The sequence below is a fragment of the Daphnia magna genome, linkage group LG2 (assembly GCF_020631705.1).
Source record: "Daphnia magna isolate NIES linkage group LG2, ASM2063170v1.1, whole genome shotgun sequence".
Taxonomy (NCBI): Eukaryota; Metazoa; Arthropoda; class Branchiopoda; order Diplostraca; family Daphniidae; genus Daphnia; species Daphnia magna.
The window spans coordinates 4,101,390-4,127,583 of record NC_059183.1 but is presented as its reverse complement, the minus strand read 5'-3'; the positions used below and the strand labels follow the sequence as shown (position 1 = coordinate 4,127,583).

At 41.3% G+C, this 26,194-nt stretch overlaps 3 protein-coding genes across 3 annotated transcripts; 2 read left to right on the top strand and 1 right to left on the bottom strand.

Moving 5' to 3' along the window:
• Positions 1 to 971: 971 nt before the first annotated feature.
• LOC116917645 lies at positions 972 to 5,604 on the top strand. The gene is made up of 6 exons (XM_045169188.1): positions 972 to 996; positions 1,052 to 1,510; positions 1,885 to 2,047; positions 2,110 to 2,283; positions 5,420 to 5,488; positions 5,547 to 5,604. Exons 1-6 carry the CDS (start codon positions 972 to 974, stop codon positions 5,602 to 5,604), a joined length of 948 nt encoding a protein of 315 aa, XP_045025123.1.
• A 5,361-nt stretch (positions 5,605 to 10,965) lies between these two features.
• Positions 10,966 to 17,114, bottom strand: LOC123469840 (F-box and WD repeat domain-containing 11-B-like). The gene is made up of 6 exons (XM_045169187.1): positions 16,855 to 17,114; positions 16,665 to 16,794; positions 15,852 to 16,587; positions 15,460 to 15,585; positions 11,147 to 11,362; positions 10,966 to 11,081 (listed from the first exon to the last, which is right to left on the bottom strand). The coding sequence occupies exons 3-6, from the start codon at positions 16,585 to 16,587 to the stop codon at positions 10,966 to 10,968; spliced, it is 1,194 nt and encodes a 397-aa protein (XP_045025122.1). The 5' UTR covers positions 16,665 to 16,794; positions 16,855 to 17,114.
• A 5,072-nt stretch (positions 17,115 to 22,186) lies between these two features.
• On the top strand, positions 22,187 to 23,891 carry LOC116917704. Its single transcript, XM_045169186.1, has 3 exons — positions 22,187 to 22,956; positions 23,015 to 23,258; positions 23,406 to 23,891. Exons 1-3 carry the CDS (start codon positions 22,187 to 22,189, stop codon positions 23,889 to 23,891), a joined length of 1,500 nt encoding a protein of 499 aa, XP_045025121.1.
• The last annotated feature ends 2,303 nt before the right edge of the window (positions 23,892 to 26,194 follow it).

The window sequence follows — 26,194 nt, the reverse complement described above, 5'->3', positions numbered from 1 at the left end:
CATGACAGAGCTTCTGTGATTTGCCACCAGGTGGCAACATAGAATCGACGGGTAGTTTTCAAAATAGCAGGGAGAGATAGCGTTTTCAATAACACCAAAGCATAGCGGGAGTGACGAATATCATCCGAAGTTGAGTCACAACTGATGAATAGAATCCGAGTACAAGGTTTTCGCTTGAAGGGTGCAGAGGAGACTTTTCGAACCAAAAACTTGCCATACCAAACATAAACACCCATTACCTAAAAACAACATTCCTGCACCAGAAAAAACAGTCCGCCTTACAATAACTAAACCACACCATCAAGCAGCACGACATGGAAAGAAAAAACCAACCACCCACAACCGATTCAAACCACCCGTCCCTATCGGGAACTTCCTGAACGGAGTGAGGGCCCCTAGTATAATATAATACAGATATGAATGGAGCTTTTAAACCAACATTTACTGGTAATATACACATACGTACATACTAGAAACAACTCTTTCGTACATACTGGGAATGTACAAAATGTATAAATTTCGTACATCCTTAGTATATACATTTTGGATGAAAAAAATATTCGAATTTTTATCCAAGTCTGTTCATCCCAAGAATGTACATGGGTCATACCGTTTGTATGAAGAAAAATACATCCCGCGGGACGTCGCTTGGATGTCGTGTGCCAGTAGGGTTAAGATATCGGGTAAGAAAATCAATATTCTTTTCATGGTTCATTCGTTTCAATGGTTCGCCATTTAAAAACTATTACGTTTCACATTCTAAGTTACAGACTGTGTTGTAACATTTCTCTTGTGTTGCAGCATCATGAGTGATCACGAACCTGCCGTTGGTATTGTGGAAAATGACAAGTCTCTAGCAAAACACCGAAAAAAAAAGGCCAAACAAGAAGATCAAACGGTATGGGATCGCCGGTTCATCTTCGGAATCGCAGCAAAAGGATATAGCTGACCACCCCCCAACTCTTCGACACATGAACCCTCCTGCAATACCCAAAGGTACTTTCAGTTACAATTTCCTATTACGAGTTAATAATATCTTTTTATCTTCTAGGCTTGTTGGGTGTTTTTAGTAAACAATCGGAGGATGGAGGGGAGTTAATCCGTTCAGATGCTACATTAGTGAAAAGAAGGGGAAGACCATCTCGGAAAGAAGTAATGGATGTTGAAGAAGCTCCCCTTTCTCCAAAGGCATCGACATCTACATTTCCAAATGCCACTGAGAAACTTACGCAACCCATCGAACAACCAGGTGTGGCATGTTTGGCACCAAAGAGACCACACTCTCAAACAAAGGCTACTGATTCTTCATCACTGACTGCCGGTCAAACTTCCCAGTCGGTTAATGGGTATGTCCAGGAGTCAGACACAGGAATAGCAAAACTAGACAGTAACAACAACAATGACAATGCTCCCGCATCGTTGGTCTACCTTCAGAACAACGGCCAATTGGTACCAGTAGTGGCTATGCCACAAACTCCGCCTAACTATATTGATGACATCGTTGCTGTCGGTGAGCAAATTCTCCTTGTTATTATAACGTTATTTCCCTGTTTATATAATGATAATTTCTTTTCGTTTTACATTAGAAAACGATGGAGTTCTCAGTTTATTATTACAAAATATTATGTCTGTGGGCCAGGACGTAAAAACTATTTTGAGGAATCAAGAAAATTTTCATATGAGATTAAGTGCCCTTGAAGGTGAGAGAAATGCCCTTGCCCCAGAAGGTGGAGCATCTATAAGTCTTCCTCTCGACACTGTCGAAGACTTCAAGGAAAAAGAAGAGCAATTGAGTAACGATGCCGTTGCGAACAAGCAATTGGTAACGCAAAATTTTCTAAAGTTTCTTTGATTTTTCATTAACTGCTATCAATATATGTATAGGTTTTGTCTTTGTCGCTCATGGGAGGGTCCAAGGTGTACGACACTATTGCACTGATGTTGAGGAGTTTGATGTCGAAAGAACTGCGCCTACAATTTACTGCGCAAATCCCCAAAGAGGGGAAGATGGTGTTCAAAAATACGAATTTCTTCCAAGTGGTTCAAGGTGAGATAAAATAATGAGACGTCAGCCTTTTGTTTTCTATTAACGTTTTACTTTATTGTCAGACGCTGTCCGGCAGCGGCCACGTTGGAAAAGGTCTCTACGTCGGAAATTTTAAGGGTAGTTGGGAATTTGTTCACCCGTACGGCAGATGAAAAGGGTGGTCGTGAAAAGCGCCAAGAGGACGCGGCATTAAAAAAAATTGCATTTGAAGAATATAAAAAGTCGCACCCCGAAAAGTTTTAGTCGCGGGGAAAGGAGGAATCTCAAGATGACGGCTCTTCTTCCTACAGTTCTCATTCTTCTGATGAAAATGTTCCAGATACTTGAATATTTATTTTCAATTTTGTAATGCTTTTTTTAAAGCTTCTTAAAAAATGTCAATAAATGTTGGGACCACATCTAATAGTGTACACAATGTAACGTAACTGCGACATTGCATCGCCGGTTTTAGCCTTGGTTTGGACAATAAGTTATTGGGGAAATATGGGATTAACGATATCGGTGTGATAATAAAATATAAGCCTGGGCCACGATCACAAAACTATTTTGGGACAATATCATGTTCTGTACATGGGCCCAAGTAAGAAATGCACATTGGGGTAAGCTTTGAATAACAATATTGGAATGAGTCGAAAAAATAGGCCTGGACCGCGATTGGAAAGCTTTTTTTGGGAATGATACTGGTTTTCGTACATGGGCCCAAGTAAGAAAGCCCCTTTTTGACCCGATCCGGCGACAAATGCCGAATAGCGGATTCCCAATATCGGAACAACTTTGTAACATTATCGTTGGGCTACCTGTTATTCCAATATTATTCCAACACAATATTTCCAACGAATTCCCTAATCTCTGTTTCCAAGTGGGCTGGAACGCGGCCCGCGTGCGCATTCAACATTGGGACACAAACTGTTATTCCAATATTGTTCCAATGCAATATTTCCAACAAATTCCCTAATCTCTGTTTCCAAGTTGGCTGAGACGCGGCCCGCGTATAAAAACAGCTTCGTTACAATATCGGGTTGGAACTGGCCATCCAATATCGCATGTTGGCTAAACGACATAGGCACAACATTGGGAAGAGATAGAACTGCTACCCGGGAGGTTCAAGAGCTTTAATTATAGGGGGCGCCCATTGACCGCAACGATATTTACACACGCTGCCATCAGTTTTTCTTTACTCATCTCAGTTCTAATCTTGTTTAACTGAGGAGAGTCTTCATGGTCTTCATTATTTTTACGCTTTCTAGCATTTTCTTTTAATTTTACTATCTCAGAGAAAATATCAGCATGAAAGGCCCTAATATGACTTACTTCTTAATTAGTAACATGTTTCCCTTTCAAAACGCGCTTACATTCCCCTATTTTGGACCTACTTTTATTTCCAGTTGCATCGTAATCGAAGTAATTGTGACAAGGATTTTCGTTATTCCTCCCCATGCTTACACGCTTATGAAATAAGAGAAAAGAATAACGGTGAAAACTTGGAACACACACACACACGCACCAGGTGAAGCAATACAGACCTATGCTCAAAAAACAGCTCATAGTATTGTATGAAACAGAAAAAAGGGGTGAAAAACGCCCATCTTTCGATGGTCTATTTGCATATTTTTCGATTTTCTTTTTTGGTTTGTCTTTGTGGCCAAAACAGAGGAGCATGTTAAAATACCCATATTTTTCAGTTTTTTTTTCAGCGTTTCGAGATGCTGAGTGCACTTTGGTTGGACAATCCATTTTCTTCTTCGGCCATTCTTCTTATCACTTGAGCTAACGCTTTGTTTCCACCCTTAAGCCTCGGATTGATAATGCCTAGGTAATTCTTGAAGGAAAGGCACTGAATTCCTCTAGCGGACTAATTTGTTTGACGCACTTAGCAAGATGGGCAAGAGATGGAAATTTGGGTAATTTACTCAACACGGGTTGAGGTGAGCATGCTCAGCCCGTGTGAGCAATCGTCGGTGCTCACCCCACCAGCGCATATTTTGTTCCCAATTACCAGCGCCCCAAACGCCCAACCCGCAAAGCTTGGATATCAACAACGCCTACCTTTCGTACCTGTGAAATGAGTTTTCGTGGATATTAGATATTTTTTTATTATTTTATTCTTAACTTTTTGTTTTCCAGCAATTCCTGTACCACTGTTTCCAGCAGCCCCTTGCCCAGAATGTTCTAAGTTTGGAGTGCTTGGTATTGTAGTGGTTACATCAAATAGTAAAGCTCATCGTTGTTCAGTTGTGACTAAAGATGGTAATGAAAATTTCTTTTTAAATATTTTACAATAACATCCATTTCTCTATTCATAGAATTGTTTGAACTGAACGCCCCAGTTTACAGATGCAATCAACATAAAACCTGTAACTATAACTGGTGTGAGGTACGATTAGACGACTTTATATACCCTGGTTTTTTCCCCTGGAAATCCAAAACCTCAAATTTATTTTCTCTACTTGTAACTCTAGTCATCTTGCAATACAAATTCTAATCCAATACTCAGTATTTATCTTAATAGATAGTCTCTTCATCGAATTTGTTTTGAACATGATTATTAAGATGAAAGAGTAGTGAAGTTTGTAATGCAATGTTTCCTATGCAACCGGCAACTAAAATGAGATTAAAAAAATAAAAAATAAAATAATGTAAGAGCTAAAAAAGTGTCAATGATTCCCGTTTCAATTAAATGGAATAGAACCAAATCTAATAACACATTTGGAAATTAGATATCTAATTCTATTCTATTCTTTTCAATAATATTCTATTCAAACCAGTTTTCTTAACCACTAATTTACTTACATACAATAATTTTCCAGACTTATATTATTTCTCTGGTTGGGATTATAATTAAATATATAATTTGATACATAGTACAGTACCCACAAAATGATTAAGAACACCCCCCTCTATTTCCTTGTATTCTTATGGCACTACGTGAGTCAGTAAAAGTCAAATAACTATTTAACGGCTAGAGTAGAGTTTTATTTTCTTTTTTGCTGATCAGAAGAAGAATAGATATTCAAATCACTCACACTGGATTTTTTTTGTACGAGTAACCCCCGCGCCCCTACACACTCGTTCATCGATTAAGAACACGAACTTTTACCCCATAAGCGCTGTGTTAAAACCGCGTTTTTCACCAACGAACTACGCGAAATTAATTTTTTTGCACCAAAAAAACGGTGTTCTTCATTTAATAGCATTATTTCTTTATTAATTTTATTTAAAATGTTTTTATTTTGAACCTTTGCCATCTCCTCACCTTTATACTGCTCAAAACAATCTCAACACTGACACGGAGAGCAAATTTGAAAATGTGCGTGAAGCTGTAAGCAAGGGGTAGTAAAATTGTTCAGCTAATTTTTCTTCACATGTTTCCAGAATCTTCTACGCCTTTACCGATGATTTCACCCACATCCAGAAGACTGCTTACAGTAGCTCCCCCATCAGGTAATAAAATTAATAATAAACTTTTTTGGTGACGGAAAATTTTTCTCATGATGTTCAGTGCCACTTGCTGTCCCGTCAACTTCGACGACCTCGTCAAGCCCACCGATTGCCTCTAGTAAGAAGAATAAAGTATTCATACCACGTAAATTTGGTTCACTTATATTTACTATAACAGGTATATCCAATGACGGCCATGCCTTTAACCGAAGAGATTTGGAAGATACTGTGCAGAAACTGAAAATTGTTTTGTCCAGGAGATGTGGTACCGATGAAAGTATAAAAAATTGCACAGTAAATTTTTCTTTCTTCTAATACCACCTTGATATCTATCTAGATATGGTAAACCTGCTCACGTAGTAGGTTTTAGAGAAAAGGGACGTCAAACGCCAGATTACAGATTTGCAACGTCAGATGATGGAACTCAGCGATCTGGTGAAAAACAGTTGAAACAAAAAGAAAATGGGGAATCAACGACCTGCTGCAAAGCTCCAAAAACTATTTCCTATTAAGAGTCTAGAAGATTTTCTTAAAGCGCAAGACAGCCTGCTCAATGACAAAGTTTTAGAGGATGAACTGGTTAATACTTTCAAGTTATACGTACTGTTTCTACTTCTTCTCAACTTACTTTTTCATTATTTTCTTTTTAGATTGCTCAGTTACATACCCGCGGAGGCACCAAGTCCGAGAGTGTCTGAAACTCATGCTACGTAAAATGTTAATAAATGAATTTGGCGGGCGGGTCACCTTCAAAGGGTGGAAACACAATCTCAAACTGAAGAGTACTCCATTAGGAGTCCTAATCATAAGTATTTCTATATTTTGTGTTATTGTAGTGTGTCTTTGATAAATTATGATATGTGTTTACATGCAAGTAAGCGGTTCAAGTAGCCCATGGACGAAATGAAAGTAGCTTGTGTTTGTGGCACTTGCGTCCGGTGCCACAAAGATAAACCCAGGTCCGCCAAACATCCTCAAAATTGTTTGCATACTCAGATTGATCAATTGAACCTGAACTGCAACGCAATTTATTGTATTTGATGGGAAATGTCTTGCTCGTTGCTTTAAAGTTTTTCAAATATGTGACTGTGATTTTTTGTACCTGTGATATAATGTACAGTATCCTGCACAAAACTCCGAACACCGATTTAAATGTTGAAAGCCACCAATTGGCGGGGTAACAGTTTTTTTTTCTGTAAGGGGGAGGGTAGACTGGGTGATGGACACGGCAGGGCAGGGTTGGGAAAGTGTATACCTTTTTTTCTTATATGCCTTTAGTTATTACGCTTCAAGGCAAGTAACAGGTCGGGTAATTTTTGCAACCCTGAGGGTAGTGTCTTTTTTAAAACGACAGTTGGAAATGTTGGACTTAGGGAGTTGGGCTGTGTAATATTACTTGCCTAAATAACTTAGCTAGCTGTCTGTGCACAACTATGTCAATATCAATGGCATATGTGTAGAGCATCTGATTGCGATGCCGGAAATCAGTATTCGGTTCTCGATAAGGGATTGCAAAATATATGGTATCTTTATAATATTCTTCGCTTGTCGAAAATGTTTCTATTCCGACACTGAGTTTCAATAAATGAATTTAACACGTTGACAAGGAGCTCGTCCTTTGAAACGTCTGTATTCAAATCCGTTTTCTTTCCCTAGCATGGGACGGAGTACCTCACTCTGAGAGATTAGCAAGACGAATGCCGGCGAGCTGAGAGACAAAGGGGGTCGAAGATTCGAGAAGGAGGGAGGGGTAGACAAAGAAATAAACGAAAATGACACCCCAGGACAAATAAGTCACCCCTTTCCCCACAGTACGTTGCCACATTAAATCAAAATAGAAATAAACAAAGAAAAAGTCGGAAATTTCCGACATACACCCGGCCGGAAAAGATGCCGAATTAGTCTTCTTCTTCGATACTCTCCATACGCGCCATCCGCTGGATCTTATCCTTTGCTTGCTGAGCTGCTTTGCACTGGGGTCTTCCAGGTACTGGTTGATTTTCGACTATGGCAGAAGCGGAAGACATTGATGGATGATGAACTTGAAACTCGGCTCGACTTGGCCTTGTTTGACCAGATGACACCGACGGACTTAACACTGCTGGACTTGATACTGCTGTACCAGCTTTCTTCTTTGAATCCGACCGAATCTTTAAACTTGACTCGATCACTTCCAATGGATAAAGTTTGTTGATTGGACGACTGGTCTTTCCGTTAGAAGTCCTAATTTCTGCTGAGCGAACTAGACCATCCGCTCCTCGATTGAGTTGTTCTACTACTGCCAGCTTCCACTCCGCTCTCTTGGTCTCTGCATGGACCTGGACAACATCATCTATTTTGATGAGTCCTTCGATTGGACCTCTGGTTTTCTGATGATGCTCGCGTAGCGCCGGTATATAGACTTCACTCCAATGGCGCCAGAAGGCGCGTAAGATATTTTGCGTTCTTAAGTATGCCTTTGAGAGTACCAATGGCTCGGTAAGATCTGCCATAAGTTGGGTCATCTGCTTCTTCGTCTGCTGCGTAGTGAAACGGTAGGGTAGTGATGCGACGTCCATACATTAAATGTGATGGCGTGAGTGGCTCAAAAGTGTTGATGTCAGTTGACACGCGTGTAAGAGGCCGGTCATTCAGGATTGCTTCGATCTGAGCAGTGACTGTTTGAAGCTGAATAAAGCTGAGTCTGGTCCGTCCTACCATTTTACGGAGCGCTGTTTTAGTTAAAGCAACGAGACGCTCCCACCAACCACCATACCACGGCGCTCGCTTCGGTATGAACTTCCAAGTGGTTCTCATTTTGACCAACTCGGCTGCGACGTCGGGATGATTGAATAGCTGAGTGAGAATATTTGAAGCACTGATGAATGTTGTTGCGTTATCCGAATAGATGATTCGAGGAATAGAATGATGACTTGTAAATCGACGCAGCGCGTCTATGAACGAAGCACTGGTCATGTCTTCTACTACCTCGAGATGAATACCTCGCATAACTCCACACGTAAAAATTAGTAGATACGCTGAGATTTCTTCTCCTTTTTGACGAACAGGAATCGCACCGGTATAATCAACACCTGTCACCTCGAACGGGTACGATTCTTTAATCCAATCAGCCGGAAGTGGCACTGGATCAGGAAGGGTAAATGATGGTCCGAGCTCTCTTGACGCACTCCCGACACACTCTTTTCACTTGTGGTCTTGCTGACGGAATCCAATATCTTTGAATGAGGTGGGCCAAAGTCGACTCTGCTCCATAATGGAACACCTGCTCGTGGACAGAGATGATGATGAGTTTCGCGATTGTTGAATTCTATGGAATCAACACCGGATGTTTTGCTGAGTCGTCCATGGCCGCATTTTGAAGCCTGGCTTTGCACCTAATGACTCCGTCATTATCCAAGAAGAGGTCGAGATGTGAGACCAAAGCTGGCCTCCACGCCTTTCTCTTTGACTACAAGTAGAGTAATTCTTTAAAGAAATATTTACTTTGATAGATACGGATCCAAGTAGTTTCAGACTTCTGTAACTCTATAGAGCTTAACGGTTGACGGTTCCAAGACTCTCATGACCGATCCTTTAACTTGAGATTGCTGAGGAGACGGAACACTTGTCCAGTCACTTTGAGAAGAGTAGACCAACTGTAGATGTGATCGTCGATTACATTGGTGAGATCCGTTACCTTGGAGACCACCGCTACTTCTTTAGTTGCTATGTGAACTATTTTGGACTGCTTGAATTCCGTAACAGACCATGTTGGCCAGTTTTTTCGATCAATTAGCCACCCTGGGCCCGATTTCCATAACTTGGATGCTTGTAACTCCTTGTACGAAGCTCCTCGAGATAAGATGTCTGCGGGATTGTCAGGCGATGACACATATTTCCATGTAACTGCATGCGTCTTATTGAAATCTCGCACTTTCTTAACTCTTTTTGTGATGAATTGGCGCGGATGGCCATCCTCCTTAGAGATCCAATAGTGGACGATTTGACTATCGCTCCACTGGAAAACGCGTAGCTTGATACCGAGTGGCTCCAATGCTGAAATGATAGTTGTGGCGATGAGGACTCCAAGATAGGCTGCCATCAACTCTGCTTCCGGAATGGATAATTCCAACTCGCCTTCTCGCTGATGATCCTTTATTGGAGTTATTCGAACTTTAGACTGAACAAAGGCGACCTCTTTTTGATGCACCAAGTAGGCTACGGTGCCGTACGCTCTGCGGCTCGCGTCGCAGAAGATGTGTAGATCCCGAATTACGGATATGTCGCCAAAATTTGACCTTTTCATCGACATTGATTCTTCTTTCGTTGCGCTGAGAATGGAATCCACTATTTCATTCCATTTTTTCTGATGATCATCAGCTAGTTGGTCATCAAGTTTCACTCCATTGATTCAGAGATCTTGTAGGAGGATTTTGGCACTTGTTGCCAGTGGCGAATAAAAACCTAAAGGGTCGTAAAATGAAGCTGTGCCTTTAAGGACATCGCGCTTTGTAGTTTTCTCTGTTGGAAGCTGAATATTTGGAACTTTTACACTTAAAGTATCCGTTGAGCGGTTCCATACTAGACCTAGAGTTTTGGATTCCGCTGCTTTATCGATGACTCCTTTCTCTGATAGCTTTTTCTCCACCTGTTGATTGCTGAAACCCCATGCTTGAAGTGGTAAATTAACGCTGGACATAATGTCGCTGGCGCTAAAATGTCGCAATAATTTTCTTCAGATCACAAAAAAAATAGTTTTTTTTCCCTTTTTTGGTTTTTCCTGTCCATTTCTAGGAAGCACAAACTTGATCAGAGAAAAGTTTTTTCATTATTCGATACACCATATCGCATAAGTGCTCGTCCACCTCTGCGTAACAGCAATAGCTTCTGAAAAATATTTAAAAATTTGTTTTAAAAAATCTTTGTAAACCTTTTTCATATATATTTAAAGTTTTTGAAGCATAGAAGGCAGACCCAATGTTCTTTCGAGTTCTTTGATTTCCGATATAGTTTAAGGGACAATCCGAAGAAGTCTTCGATAGCATCAGACTCCTCCACATTGCAGTGGCAAGGACCATCAAGTTTCTTTTCAGCCTCTAAGCCATCCACCTTAAATGTAATCTGCTTTAAAAGAATTTTCATGTACTCAAAGGATCTCTTCGTGTAAGACTAGAACTCTAGAAGGGAAACAGTGAGTTGTTAATATTGAACTTGAAAATAATACTAAATTTTTAAAATTATAATACGTTCTCTTATAATACGACCACACTCCAGAAGCCACTTTTGCAGCCTCTTGTGGAGTGCGAGCCCCATATTGTTTAAGCGTATCCGGCGTATTTAAATGGTTGTAAGGTTAATAGCAAGACGGAACATTAGACAGCGGAGTTGATCCCTTCCTTCCTTGATCTGAAAATAACGGCATACTAATTAGGTTTGTTATTATAACAAATTTGAATATTTCTACCGTTTTTTGACGTGTTGGTTCTTTCTATCTGTCGATTTTATTCGTTATAGGTGTTCATTTCATTCCAATCATCGATACCAGATGAAGTATCATCCAAACTACGTCTTTCATCAGCACCACCACTTGCAGCTGGAAATTCACTATCTTGATAAGCTAAAACAAAAAAAGACGTTAACGGTGAAATAAAACTCTGAATTACCAATGTAACACTCGTTGACCTTCATCATCGTGTTCATCATTTATAACCCCTGCATCCATTTCATCTCCTTCAAAATAATCATTGTTTACGGACGAGTTCTCTCCCTGCACATACTCTACGTTGTTTTCCTCTGGTTCCTTTTCCAATACAGTAGCAGGGGTTTCACTGTTACCAACATCAAGTTGTTCCAAGGAAATTGGCTGGGTATCACTGTACATAGGCTCAACTGTGATGTCTGAAAAAGAAAATAAATGTAAGGATATAACTGAAATAAAAAATAAAAAAAATAAAAATTTTAACCTTCCTGCTGTCCACGAATCATGCTTCCTCGTTCTTGACTCTCGTTTCCAATACGTCCTCCACTTCCACGCCGTCCTCGATACCCACTTTCGCCTCGTCCATGAATCCCGTTTCCAATACGCCCTCGATTCCCTCTACCACCTCTTCCTCGATTTCCACCTACACTCTCTCTTCGAATTTCGCTTCTCCATGTCCTGCACTGCCACTACCAACTTCACGTAACTCGCTCCTCTTATCATTTTTTTCTGTTGAACCTCTTAAAGTTCCAACTACTCTTCCATAATTTGCATGGCCCATTCTCTCTCGACGTTTGTCTCTTATACAATTATCCGTTTTTCCACTTCTTTCAACTGCGGTAATTGATGAAGCCATTGTTTTCCCAGCGACACTTTTTCCTTCCTTCAATGGTAAACGGTTTCTTTTTCTAATGTTTTCACATCTACTTGGTCTTTTAGGGATGCTAAAAAAGGTATGTGTTTCAATTTCACTTAAACTGGCATCAATAAAGTCATCAAACTGTTTTTATTAACGACTCCGGCAGAGTCAGGCGGAGCGCGCTCGCGATTTTCACTGAGCGACGAGCGCGAGCCGCTCAATTAAAAAAAACGCGAGCTTGAGCTTGAGCGAAGACCTGCTGGGTGACTCGCTCGAACGCGAACGCCATCTATCAGTCAGCAATAAAAACATTTGGTCCAAACTTAGTGCGCTTTCTATGAACACAAATTTTTTTTTTTGAAAAAGTACGCAACTGTACAGACGACACCCAAAATCGTCTTTTCAGCACTGCGGGACTCATTTTTGTTCCAAAACGTTCAAATTTATCGAACAGTAATTTTGACAAACTTGTGTTTTTGAAACAAAATGGAATATGTTTTCGAAACTGGCAACTTTACCCATCAAAAACTAGCTAATAGCTAGCAAGTTGAACTCTTTTAACTTTTTTAAGTGTAGGAATTAGGAAATTGTAATACCTATAACCTACTGTGATCGCTTTTAAGAGGAGCAAGAGGAGAAAATACAAGTTTTTGACAGAAATTTTTTTTGTTGCGAGCTAGAGCGAAAATTCGCTCACTTTGAGGCACCGAGCGGAAAGCTCAGAGCGCGCTCGTGTTTCAGTGAGCGATGCCCGACTCTGGACTCCGGCCACTGAATCGTATTGGGCCTCCTCCCGGTCGTTCTTTGCGAGGCATCTTGCAAGTTTTGAATTAAAAAAATAAAATATTGTCGCGGGTGAAAAGGGAGATTGGTTATTTCTTCGCAGAGATGAGTCATCCATTCCTTGGACAATGCTGCGATCGGGGTGAAGAAATTATCGGGAGAAGTCCGCTCTAAGAAAGAAACGCAGATACCAAGTCCGGAAGGGGAGTAATTCGCACGATGGTATAAAAGACTGCCCCGAATCTGCGTCAGATGAGTCTCCATCGTGTGAGCTACCGGAGCTGGGCTCCGTTAGAGGAGTTCCCTGGTTTCCCTAGAGATCTTCAGACGCTTCTCCAACTTTTGGTAATGGCTATCCCTTTTTGTTCGAGTAAAACCATTGTTCAGATTTAAGTCATCACTTGTTGTATTCATTTGTTCTTGTTCAAATACAACTCGCGTAACACTTGGTGGAGACGCAGCTCGTTACCAGTAAGTAACGAATTTGTACTGCGGTGTGGCAATTGTTGAAGACGCAGCTCGTTGCCTGAGAGTAAACGAAGTCGTGCGCTAGTCATTGATAGCCGATGCCGAAGAGGACAAACCCACGGCTACCTAGTTGCCCTAGAGACCCCAGCCGACGATTACATTCGCTTCGAGAACTGTCAAGCGTTCCGGTAGAAACTTCACCTAACCCAGCCTCATCGTTGGAGAGTGTAACTTCCTTTATTGGTGAAGCCCTAAATTTTGAAGGTCCTATTCCAAAGGACCATTTGACCGAAGAAGCTGACAGTCAGGGTGAATCAGTCGAGAGTGCAAGAGATTCAAACTCGAATTCAGAAACCGAGGTCGTTTTGAGAGCTGCAAGTCTAGTTGTTCCAGGCGGCGGACAAAAATTCATAGTGCCATCAAGGCATATTGAGCAGCCGCAAAGACAAGCTATGGAAGCTGTCAGAAAATTTATTAGCCTGCCAATCTTTCGAAATGCGCACTAATTGATCAAGCGCTTTGAAGAACATTCTACCCATCACACATGGGGTGATATTGGAAAAAGAAATAATTTTGAAAAGTATTTTGATGACGCCGCCAGGAGCTGGTTCAATTGTGCAAGGCTCCCGAACGAGTGGATGGTAAATCTCAAACGGCTTGAAGATATGCGATTGCAGCGCCTCTTCCTTGGCTGAAGGCAGGCCGTTTAAAAAAAAAAGAAAAATCCTTAAAACTATACGAGAATTACAAGAAACATTTGAACAAGTAAGCGCAACCGGAAAGAATAAAAACGATGGAGTAAAAGTCCCTTATTTGCCAAGAGGACGCAAGCAGATTTTTTAAAGTCTCATCAATCTTCGTGGATCGCAGAAGATTAGTACAGTCGGGTCACCGGTTTTGAAAAAGGGGGGCCTGTCGCGGGGTAAAAGGGAGATTGGTTATCTCTTCGCAGAGATGAGTCATCCGCTCCTTGGACAACGCTGCGATCGTGGTTAAGAAATTATCAAGAGAAGTCCGCTCTAAGAAAAATACGCAGATGCACATTCCGGAAGGGGAGTAATTCGCGCGACGGTATAAAAGACTGCCCCGAACCTGCGTTAGATGAGACTCCATTGAGTGAGCTCCCGGAGCTGGGCTTCGTTAGAGGAGTTCCCTGGTTTCCCTAGAGGTCCTCAGACGCTTCTCCAACTTTTGGTAATGGTTATCCGTTTTTGTTCGAGTAAAACTATTGTTTAGATTTAAGTGATCACTTGTTGTATTCATTTGTTCTTGTTCAAATACAACTTGTTTGACAATATATGTATTATTTAACTGTACACTCTATCGTAATTTTATTACTACATTTGTAGCAATAAAATTCGGGGTTGTTAACGTTGGGGAGGGGATAAGAAAGATGGCAAATTGGTTAAACAGCTAGTTTTGTAAAAAAGATAAAAAATACTTAGTCATAATCACAAATTTTCTAAGGGAAATGCTGCAAAATTATTTGTGTTGGGAATGGGTATTAGATAAACTTTGAATGCAATTTGATTGATAGGCCGCATTGCATAACCGTCGATAAATTTGTACATTTGTAAATATCGAAATCGGTCGAATCAAATGGATCCAGAAAAAAATTTGTTAGTAAATTAAAAGACTTGCCAACAGCAAAAACTTCTCTCTTTCAATAATATTGTGTACGACGAAAACTTCCTTTCTGGTTAGTAAAACGCAATTATTTCCATGTTTTTCTGTTATGCAATAATTTTTAAAATTAATTTGTTTAAATTGATTGGAATCCTGGTAGTTTTGCAAGGAAGGCCCGTCTTTATGTTTAAATTTCAATTTGTACAATTCCTCTATTTCATGAAAAGGTTCGACCACTTTTTGTTGTTTATCAAATTCGGCTAAACGTTTTACGATCTGTTGCAATGGTTTTTCACTTTTTCTGATCAAACGCTTAATAACACAAAGATGGTTTTCGAAAACGTACGCTGAAAAACTATCTAAAGCTCCAAGCCGATTACAATCATCGGCAATATGAATTAAGTTATGGATATTATACGAAATAAAGGTAGGTCCATATAAGATCGACCCATTTTGGACAAAATTTCTTAACAAGTCTTTAGCGTACTGTCCGTATTGAACATCTAGTGCACGATAAAATTTTGCTTGCAACAAAAAAAGTCAAAAAATTTGCGTACCTCTCAGATGTAATTTGGTTCACAAGAACAACTGGGCCCGTATAAAGTCTTTATTGCCGCCATTCAGTGGCCTTCATTTTTGTTGTGAACGGCCTTGGTTTCCTGGAAAAATCTCCAGCAGTGTATCGCGATAACATTGACATGGTGTCGTCAATTCGTTTGGCTGTGTAGGGACTGACTTTATAGTCCTCATCAAAAACTATAGTGAAAAAAAGTTTTCTACATGCACCTTCATCAACCAAATGCATTTGATCAAGCGGAAAATCTAATACCATATCTACATCTAATTCCTCTTGGCAACTGTAATTATTGTGATGATCTGGATCAAAACGCTTCCGAAAAGATTCATCTGTGCGTAAAGGAGCATTTTTGGATGGAAAACAATTCTTGCCTTCGGTCTTACTTGTAAACGTAACTCACTTGGCTTAATCACTTTCAACAAGCCATTTCTCCCTCGGTTGTACATTTTGAACAAGCACTTCTGCCTGAATGGTACCTTGTACCTGTGATGAATACTCGGGCAGGTCCATCGCAAATAAATGAACAATTTCGAATTTTAATCAGTTTGTCAAAATGCGTAAAGCCTGTTGCCATAACAGTCTTCATTTCACTTACAAACTCTTTCGATAGCCATTTCTGTAGGGCTGTGAATTCGACGGATGGTTACCGAAATATCTTGATCCGTGAGACCAGATAAAATGCTAGTGCAGGTTATGAGAAGACCGTGTGAGGCGTGGATCACCACCCAATCCACTACTTCTTGATCTTGGAACTGCTGGACAACTTCTTTGGTTTTTTGATCCCACACGAGAATGGTTCCATCATAGTAAGAGCAGAATATTAGGTCTCCACAGATCTGCATATCTGTTATCCATTCTTGGTGGCCCACCAGAAAATGTTCTGATTCCATAGTCCAGCCATTCCATACCATGATGGAAGAGGGAACTGAAGGAGATGTTCTCAAGACATAGAGAATTCGACGAGCATCCATCGTAAAAATGGAAACACTGACTTCACCAAGAGCTTTTAAGGATGTCTTGTACTTTCCTGAGCTCCAATTCTGTACAAGAGTCTGTTGGGCATAGAATAATCTCTTGTACAGAAATTCATCATTCTCAGTGTCGTGCTTTGCCTCAAGTTCCCTCCGTGCCATAAGATTCTGCAAAAGTGGCTTCCTCTGTGATACACGTCCATAGAGCCGCTTCCATAATTTTCCATTCCTAATAACCAAATACCAAGTTTTGGATACAAACTCACAGCTCTGTAAGCTGTTGTGGTCAAGAAAAGATAAGATGGTTTCAACAACCAAGTTCATGTGTCGTTTCACCAGGAGGCTGACAATGTCTTCCATCTGACATAAACAGGGAAATAGTCTTGTGGAGCAAGAATTATGAAACAAATAATGTTTTAATGGGAGACATAACTTACACTTTTGCTTTTTGCTGGTTGCTGGTAAGTGTTCGTCAAATAAACTACCAGATCCCAAGATTACTATACCAAGCTTTGGAACTCAGATTTTTAGGAGCTGGCCAACAGAATACTAATCAGGAAAGAAACCCTAAGCCGTATAGATAAGATTAACATCTGTGAGCACAAACACAATTTGCCTATTTGACACCTTTCATTTGACAGCTGGTTACAAGGTTTACGTATTTACATGCCTAACTTCTGTATCATTCATTAGATGGCGGCACTGAGTTGAGCTTGAAATTTCGTGATTGTACGAATACGGACGCTGGGCTAACACGTAAAAGTTCCTCACAGTCATGACTTTGAGAACGATCCAACATTGAAGAATCAATCAAAAAGAAAGGGTACTTTTGAATTGCTGAATACTTATACAAAGGACAATGGCTTGTATTCACATCGAATATTATCATTGACAGTGCAATTTGTTCGATTAAAAAATACCAATCACAGACAACATATTAACGTCAGTATTATTCAACACAGTAACGAGCAAAGCAACAGAGGTATAGACAAAATACAAGCCACCACCTGGTGGTTAGATGTTTCATATAAAATACAACAGTTGTTTCCCCAAAATACAATATTCTAAGCTCGTTAGAAAAAGGGAGGAACACGTAGAAAAATAAATACACGAAGGTCTCGTCAAACTGGACTTTGTTGTTCCAGTGTGGGCGAAATTGTTATTGATGATTAGAAGCGGCTATCCTTATTTCTTGATGACGATTGTCACTAGCTACCGCAGGGTATTTAGAGCTACTTACTCTGGCCGTGCAATCATCTGTCTCTTCTTCTTCTCCTAAATGGCTACGCCTACTTGTTTTTCGGCAATCAGTTGATGGTTTCATCAACGGACGATTCTCGTGTCGACATGGAACGAGTTTCTGATACCTCTTAGCCCATATCTAACACGTGAGTGCAAGAAAAATAAAAGTTTAACGATTCATTAAGACAAGAAAAATAGAAAAATTTTAGCGGCAACTCACCCTGCGGGTTTGATCTCGCCGCCAATGGATGGAGCGCACCTGGCCCTGTTTGCAAGTGTGAACGGCGTCGGCGCTCTGGCTTCTGAGAAGTTCACCTTGCCACGGACCCAGCGTGGAGTAGGTCATCGTGCTGTTGACACCGACCGAACCTCCACCACCACTCACCTGTATGGATTGCATACGATCCTGTTTGGGGTCTCTGGTCGTCCCCATTAAAGCAGGGTGTTCCGCAACGGCATACAGTTTTTGAGAAACATCTTTTCCTGGCAAAAAGAAACACAAAAGAAATTCCATCAATTGGTTTAAATATATGGAACTAGCTACTACACGCAATTTAGCGTGTACTGAAACTCTCTTAAAAACGTATTTGGACCGGAAGGTTTCTCTTGGCCATAATAGATTCCGATCACAAAAACTTTTTTCTCCAATCCGTGAAACCCACCTACGGTACCCAAAATAACCCAAAACTGACCACCCGTGCTACTGGATATTGGAAGTCCGTCAATGTTGACAAAAATGTCAATCAACTCAAACCTTTTGTTTGAACGTATCAAGTCATTTAAAACGATGTTCAAGCCTTTTACAATGCCAAAGTGAAAATAATGGCCAGGATGGACTTCATGGACTACTACAAAATGAGGAGTGCCGATTAGTGAACGGACGTCGGCCGGTAAATCTGAGTGGCATGGATGCGTTCTAAGTAAAGCAAGTAGTTTGTTAACGTGCACATGCTTTACTCCAGGTAGAACTGCCCACGACGCTAATTTATAACGAAATGATAAATCACTTTCTTCAAAATCGCTGCTGTTTATGACAACGTTAACTTGTTCTTCCTCAAAGTCATCCACTGATACATTCTCTTCAGAAATTAATGACTCTACATCGTGATTAACAATCTCAAAATGAGGATCGATATTTCCATCTTCAAAAACCGTTAACTCGTCACTGTACCTCCATTCATTTGCCTCCAAAAAATCAAAATTCTGATATTCCCTTACTTGTTAACCTTCGTTTTCACTAACCAATAAATCAAAATTTTAACTTCCCTACTCATTTGACGAAAAAATGTTTGTCTGTTATCCCTTAATTGCTGCTTCCTGCCATTAAAGCCCCTTCGTCTTCCTCTACCCATCCTATTATTTCTTACAATTAAACTATAATTTCTTACAATTAAACAATAATTTTCAAAATTGTACCTTTGTTTGAATGATGAGATTCTAGGTGGGCAATGATGTTCGAAGTTCAAAGTAGAACAGTGGCTGCTATACCTATAGCACAATTTAAAATATTATTAAAGTCTCAAATTTATTATTATATTAGTCTCAAGTATAGTATTATATTATATAAGTAAGTAGCTAACCTGAAGCAGAAGTTCCACAACTGCGAAGAAGTGATGAGTCCTATGGACAATGTTATTCGAAGTCAAAAGAACAGGGACTACTATCCGACTAATCTCCCACTTATCTATCCAACGGGAAGGCAACTGGAAGTTCAACGGCAGTTTTGTGCTGTCTGGGTACTATTATCTAGTACCTAGTTTAAGCCGAAACAAGATAAGTAACCTAGTTATACCTAGTTTCATGGGAAAACTAGGTATTTTGTAATAGTATTACTTAGTAAAAAAACTATGTTGACATCAATATCGAGGCAGACTTAATCTGGCTTCTTCATAGGTTTCTGATAAGACGAAGAAACTAGAACTTAGAAGAAACTATTAAAGTGTCTCTCTTCTTCTCTTCTATTGAGATTAGAATTAAAGTATGAACAAGAATATAATATTTAAAAGGTAAATTACTTAAATAAATAATGACTTTGAAAGAGGGTTTACACTTCCAAGTGTCAATGGTTGGCTCAATATTTAAATAAAGCCCCTTGGTTGCCTTCGGGATTTAAGGTTAGTTTTAGTTGTTATAGTTGCTGTTTTCCAATTTTGTTTACATAAAAAATAGTGACATCTAGTTTTTAAATTTTGAATTAGAAAAAAAGTACAAAGGTGCCATCTTTTTTCCAAATGTTAAAGCACCCCAAACAGTACAAAATGGCCGATTGTTGACTTTGTTACATACGAAAAAAAGATTTTAGTTGTCGTATAGTTTAACAATTAAGACAATAAAATGACGTGCATTATCATTTGTTACCTTTATCATAATTTAAATCTACTAATTTCAGCTTAAAAATATCGTTAATGCTGTTTTTTTTGCTTTCCTTCATTCCTATTGGTGGAAAAAATTCCAATAAACCCAATAAACCGGGACCCTACCTGGAGGAGGAGCCTATTGTAAGTTGTGCTGCGTTAAAGGCCCTAAACCTTCGGTAATTTAGTAAAGTAAATCCCTCGGGGTTAAAGTTTCAATATATTGTTACGGTTTCAGGCCGTCAGTTAAAAAACAACTGTTGTCGGAATTTACTCGGTCAATATTTCCTGACACACATACGCAATTACTCAATACTTGTTTTATTGTAACGCACTCACAAGGTCCGTTTCACCACGACACCTTGTCCCCCTGGCCATGCTTGTGTGCATTCCAGGACCAACACACATACAGAATACATTGATCACCCTAGCCATGCTCGTTGGCATTCCAGGACCAATACATACTCAGAATACAGCATATAGAAAACTTACACAAAGTCTGAATACTTACGTTCCAGACGATACGGGTTGAAGCTAGATCACGGTGAACAAGGAAAAATAAAAAACAAAACAAAGGTTCAAGTGGTTTCAACTCTATTCCAGAGCTTGGGTGTAATTGCCCCGTTGCTATTCAAGAGAAAGGAAGGAAATCTCAACCATGTACGAAACAGTAACGTCAAGATTTACCCATATCTGACCCAGCTGACCGTCGTTGGGAGTCGTCGGGAGATTTGGAAAAAGGAAGTAGCCAAAGTGGAAGAAAGAACAATGATATAATTGAAGAGCGCTTAGAAGTTAAAATAGTGATAATCGTAACAATATCCAACATTTTATTATAAGTTTCTGGATATTCCTGTTCATTGTCTTTCTTATTCAAGTAATTTCAATACCTACAGTTGGTCTGGACAGTTAGCACTATCTTGCCTGCCACGACAGCCAAATTTCATCAACACGTTATACAAGCCCTTGTAATAACTTGCTGTCGTAGGAGAGACGGGGGCTAGTTGGGGCAAGGGACAAGTCGTGTAATTTGAAACAACGCGTGAAATATTAAATATAGAGCAATATGTCTTAAGACCAAATTTTAGCTCTTTGTTCATAGATGTCTTGGTGTAAGTATTATTTCCGCTCGCACCTTCGCCCAGTACATGCTGCTGGTCTTCCGGCCCTGGCTGGATGAGGGCGGAACGCTACCAAGGCCGCTGACATGGACGGCGCTTTGCGACTTCATGCACGATCTCCAGTTCGGCCGGCTGCAGAAAAACGACAAAAGGTCGGGCCCTACTCCATTCATCGGGTCGGTTTGGGCGGAGGCGGTTTGGGCGGCCTGCGGATGAGAACCGGTACTCTGAATTTGGACCGGATCTGCTGGTGGTGGCTGTCGTAGAGCGGGTGCGCGGGATGGAAAGGGAAGGTTGCGTTGGGCGTCCTCCCTTGCATTGATCCGAGTCCGGTGGCAGCGGGTGCGTCCTCTTCGTCCAGGTCGCTGTCGTCATGAACCGCGGAGGAGGCCAAGGCGTAGCCGCCGCTACCTGACGGAGGACGTTGCTTATTTTTTCCGAGGGGTTTTCCCACGATGAGTATCATGGTGGCGTACTTGTAAGGCTAGTAGTGCTAACCGCGCTTCCCCGCGGTAAGCGTAATGCTCCGCCTGCGTGACAGCCTTCTTCTTCTTGCCGCTGGAGTAGACGGTTGCCGTAACATGGGCGTCGTCGTCCTCCGCCGGCTCGGCATTCCGGCTGGTTTCCACGTCATACGGTGGCTCCGAGCCTTGGTCGTTTTCGAGGAGCTCCTCTGTATCTTCGTCCTGTTCCACGCTGTTCCTAGCAGGGTCTCGAAACGATGAAAAAACAACAGAAAAATACCGGTATTTTAACCCGCTCCCCTGTTTTGGCCACAAAGAAAAACCCAAACAGAAAATCGAAAAATATGCAAATAGACCACCGAAAGAGGGGCGTTTTTTTTTTTACCCCTTTTTTCTGTTTCATACAATACTATCAGCTGTTTTTTAAGGATAGGTCTATATTGCGTCACCTTGTTCGTGTGTGTGTGTGTGTTCCAAGTTTTCACCGTTATTCGTGTTTCTTATTTCGTGTCGTGTAAGCATGGGGAGGAATAACGAAAACCCTTGTCACAATTACTTCGATTACGATGCAACTGGAAATACAAGTAGGTGCAAAATAGGGGAATGCAAGCGCGTTTTGAAAGGGAAACATGCTACTAATTTAGAAAGTCATATTAGGGCCTTTCATGCTGATATTTTTTCTGAGATAGTGAAATTAAAAGAAAACGCAAGAAAGCGTAAAAATAATGAAGACCATGAAGACTCTCCTCAATTAAAATTAAACAAAATTACAATTGAGATGAGTAAAGAAAAACTGATGGCAGCGTGCGTAAATATCGTGGCTGTCAATGGGCGCCCTATTTCATTAATAGAAGATAGTGGTTTTCAAATGATTATTGACCCTATAATTAAAGCTCTTGAACCTATTTCTGCGATTAATTGTCAAAACGTTCGCCAAGAAATACTTAAAGTGGCATCTGATAGACGCGCCTCTATTTCCAAAGAGGTAGCTGGGAAACTCTTATGTGTGAAATTTGACTGTTGCACACGTCTTGATCGTTCTATACTTGGAATAAACATCCAATATGCTGAAAAAGGTAAAATAATTCTAAAAACCCTTGGAATGATAGAAGTGTATGGGAGACATACAGGAGAATATATAAAAGAATTGATGCTAGAATGCATCTTCAGTTACGGGATTTCTGCCAATCAGATATATTCCCTTACATCTGATAACGGCAGCAACATTATTAAATCTGTGCAACTTTTCTTGGATGGAGACGAAGAAGAAGAAGACATTGATTTTGACGAACTGAACATAAATAATGACGAAGAAGAAGAAGAACTTGTTATTACCGAATTCTCGGAAAGCATTCGCGATGTTGTGCGCGGATTTCGGTGTGCAGCGCACACATTACAACTCGCAGTGCTGGACGCGCTTAAATTGAAATCTGTTGACAGATTAATTGGAAAAGCCCGTGCGGCGATGAAAGCTTTGAAAAATCAGGTGTTTATGGTTTCGATTCGGCGTAGTAAATTGAAAAAACCAATACTTGATGGGAAAACCAGGTGAGATATAAATAACCGTCGTATGTCCCTTTTTTTAACTATTATTTGATAACGACAGGTGGAACTCGACACTTGCGATGCTAGCTCGTCTTCTTGAGCTTCGGGACTTCATTACTGAAATAGAAAATTCTCATGCAGATTTAAAGATCAGTGAGATTCAATGGATTGGCATTCAGGAGATATGCTCCGTTCTCGAGCCGGCCCGAAAAGCATCAGTCAGGTTGCAAATGCAACAGCTGACCATAGGAGATTTTTACAAATTGTGGACGTCGTGTAAAATGGACGTAGAAGAAATCGACACAGTATTTGCGAAAGGTTTTTCCGTGGCCCTTCAAACACGGGAAAATTTGTTGATGGATAATGATATTTTCCGATCAGCAATATATCTAGATCCTAGAATTAAATAGCTTCGCTTTGTATAACTAAGATTAACATGTTTTGTTTGTTAGGTAATTCTGTCTACTGATGAGAGGGTAAAAGCCAAAGCTTATTTGGTCAATCTGTGGCAAGCTGTCCATCAAATGAGGTTAGACAGAAACTCTAACAATAACTCTTTCCCACACGGACACGCTGAGTCTTTCATTGGGCCTCTTGATAAGTTTGAATCAGCCATGCGGGAAGGTGAAAATTTTATGGTTTCTCCGGCATTCACCATTGAAAACAAACGAATCGACCACCTTCTGGAAAACTTTGAGGGTCATCCGCGAATAAATTCGACTGAAAATTTACTGGAGTGGTGGTATAATGCACGAACTGACATGCCAGAATTATTTATTCTAGCCGAAATTGTTCATGGGGTACCTGTTACTCAAGTCAGTGTAGAAAGATGTTTCTCTAGCCTCAAGTTTGTTCTTTCTGCTTATCGGAATAATTTGACTCCTTCAATATTAGAGGACATTCTTTTGATTCGATGCAATGAGAAATTTGAAAAATAATCTATCAATACATGTTCGATTCGAAGGTCAATTTGAATTCAGAGGGCTTCAGTTGTTTGTATTCTACGTTCGATTTCGAGTAAGAAACGGCTTCATCGGAACGATCTTGCCTTATACCCCCCTTATTTTTCTTATATACCGCAAGCCCGTATTAACCCTATCTCTGCCTTCTGTTATTGTTTTTTACAGGGATGTTGTAGGCCCTACCCCCCACTTTTCATGAAAAAACGCCACTCTTCCTATCCTTTTACTGAAACCACGATATCCGAAAAGAAGCGGCCAATTCTCTTTGTGTTAAGGTGAGAACCGAAATCAAAAACAGACATTTCGGTTTTCAAAGTATCTGAAACAGAATGGTCAGAGAAACAGATATTTTTCAGAGGTTTGGGTCCCTGGTACCTAGTCAGGGCTCCAGTACAAGCTTCAGAAAGAGTCCCTCGCCATGGTCATCATCGACGAGGACTCCTTCGTCACCCCGGAGATGCTGGACATCATCGCTGGGAGGCTCGCCGAAATCATGGGCGTAGATTCCATCGACCAGCCGCCTGGCGACGCTTCTGCTCCTGCTGCTGAAGTAGCTTCTCCCGTTGGAGGGGAGGTGGCCGGCGGCGGGTAGTGCCGCACCGGATGGCTAACCGGTGGTGGCAAGTGGTGCCTTGAGGCATGATGCCGGCCGCGATGCCGGTGAGCGCCATGCAGGCGACTTGCAGTCCCATCTCCTCGGCGCGCTCCTGGATTCGCTTCGTGAGGAAGGACTTACCTGTTCCAGGGCCGCCGTGGACGAGGAGGCGGAGAAGCTGCAATTGTGAACCGGCTACGCGGTCGTGCTGCACCTTGTCCTGGAAGAAGAGGGTGCACAGTCTCATGACAGTCGTCTGCGCGACACAATGCAACAACAACAGCTGGTCGACAATGACCCATCCACTACATCACAAAGTCAGTTGACTCTGCGGGTTCTTTCCACGGTGATTGTAATTCTTTAACCGTCTCATAAGGTTCTTTGACTTCCTGTTTTGTGTCGTCATGGTGGACCATCCACCAACTACTCTCTTCTTGGCTTGAGGACGATTCCGATGATGAACTTGACTCAGGTTCAATCTAAATTTCTGGTCAAGGAACTACTTGAGCTTGTTATCAAAAGTCAAGGGGGAACAAGACAGAAACCTAGAAACTTAGAAGTTAAAAAATAACATTTGGGTTACCTATAGACTAGTGTACTCAACGAAGCGTTCACCATGGCGACTGTATCCACAAGTAATGGGGATTTGGATACGCTTTGATGCAATAAAATTCTAACCGAAAACCCACCCACCCCCACCCCGCTTCTAAGGGCAAAGCAAACGTTTTGGAACCGACTGCGCTTGGGCTTGAACCTTCAACTCTTCTGTTAGTTCGTGAAGTGTAAGCGTCAAGTCAATTAGTGTTTCCAGCAACGAAGATTCCCCGCAACCACCAAGTTCAAGATGGATTCGAGGAGTTCAAAGTGGAAGCTGTGCTGAATCGAAGATAATTGAAACTTTATTTTATTTCTTTTTAATGTTAAATTTATTCACTTTATTATGTTTTAATTATTTTCCTTTTCCCGTTTTAGGAAGTTGCGGTCGGGAACTGGACGTCCAAAAGTCCAATATTTACTGAAATACGTTGGGTATGCAGAGGCGGAGTGGACGGACTATGCCAATTGCCGAAATTGTCGGTCCCTGACCATAAAATTCCTGCGCACCGGAGGGTAAGGGTTTTTTTGTATTCATTTTTTTTTTATTCAATTCACTTATTTTATCTATTTGTTTCAGAGCTGTAACCGTCGACCAGGCCTGACCAGCCGGTGATAGGGGTGAGGTAGTTCTGGACGGGGAAGCCTCGCTGTATTGTGAGGCTTTCCTGGCCAGTGAAGCCTCGCCCTCGGGCATGGGCAATCCGGCCGAGGAAGGTGGGCAGCCGACCGACGAGTCCGCCATGGAGCCACCGGTCATTGAGCAACCCGCTCCCTTGGAGCTACCCGTTCCCGTGGAACTATCCGCCCCCGTGGAACTATCCGCCCCCGTGGAGCTACCCGGCCCCGTGGAGCTACCCGCCCCCGTCGAGCTACCCGGTCCCGTGGCTCAACCCGCCCCTGTGGGCCAACCTGCTCCCATGGCGCAACCCGCTCTCGTGGCGCAACCCGTTCCCGTGGCCCAACTCGCTCTCGTGGCCCAACCCGCTCCCGTGGCCCACCCCGCTCCTGTGGCCCAACCCGCTCCCGTGGCCCAACGCGCTCCCGTGGCTCAAGATGCCGTAGCGGTAAGTAATTCTATTGCAATTTT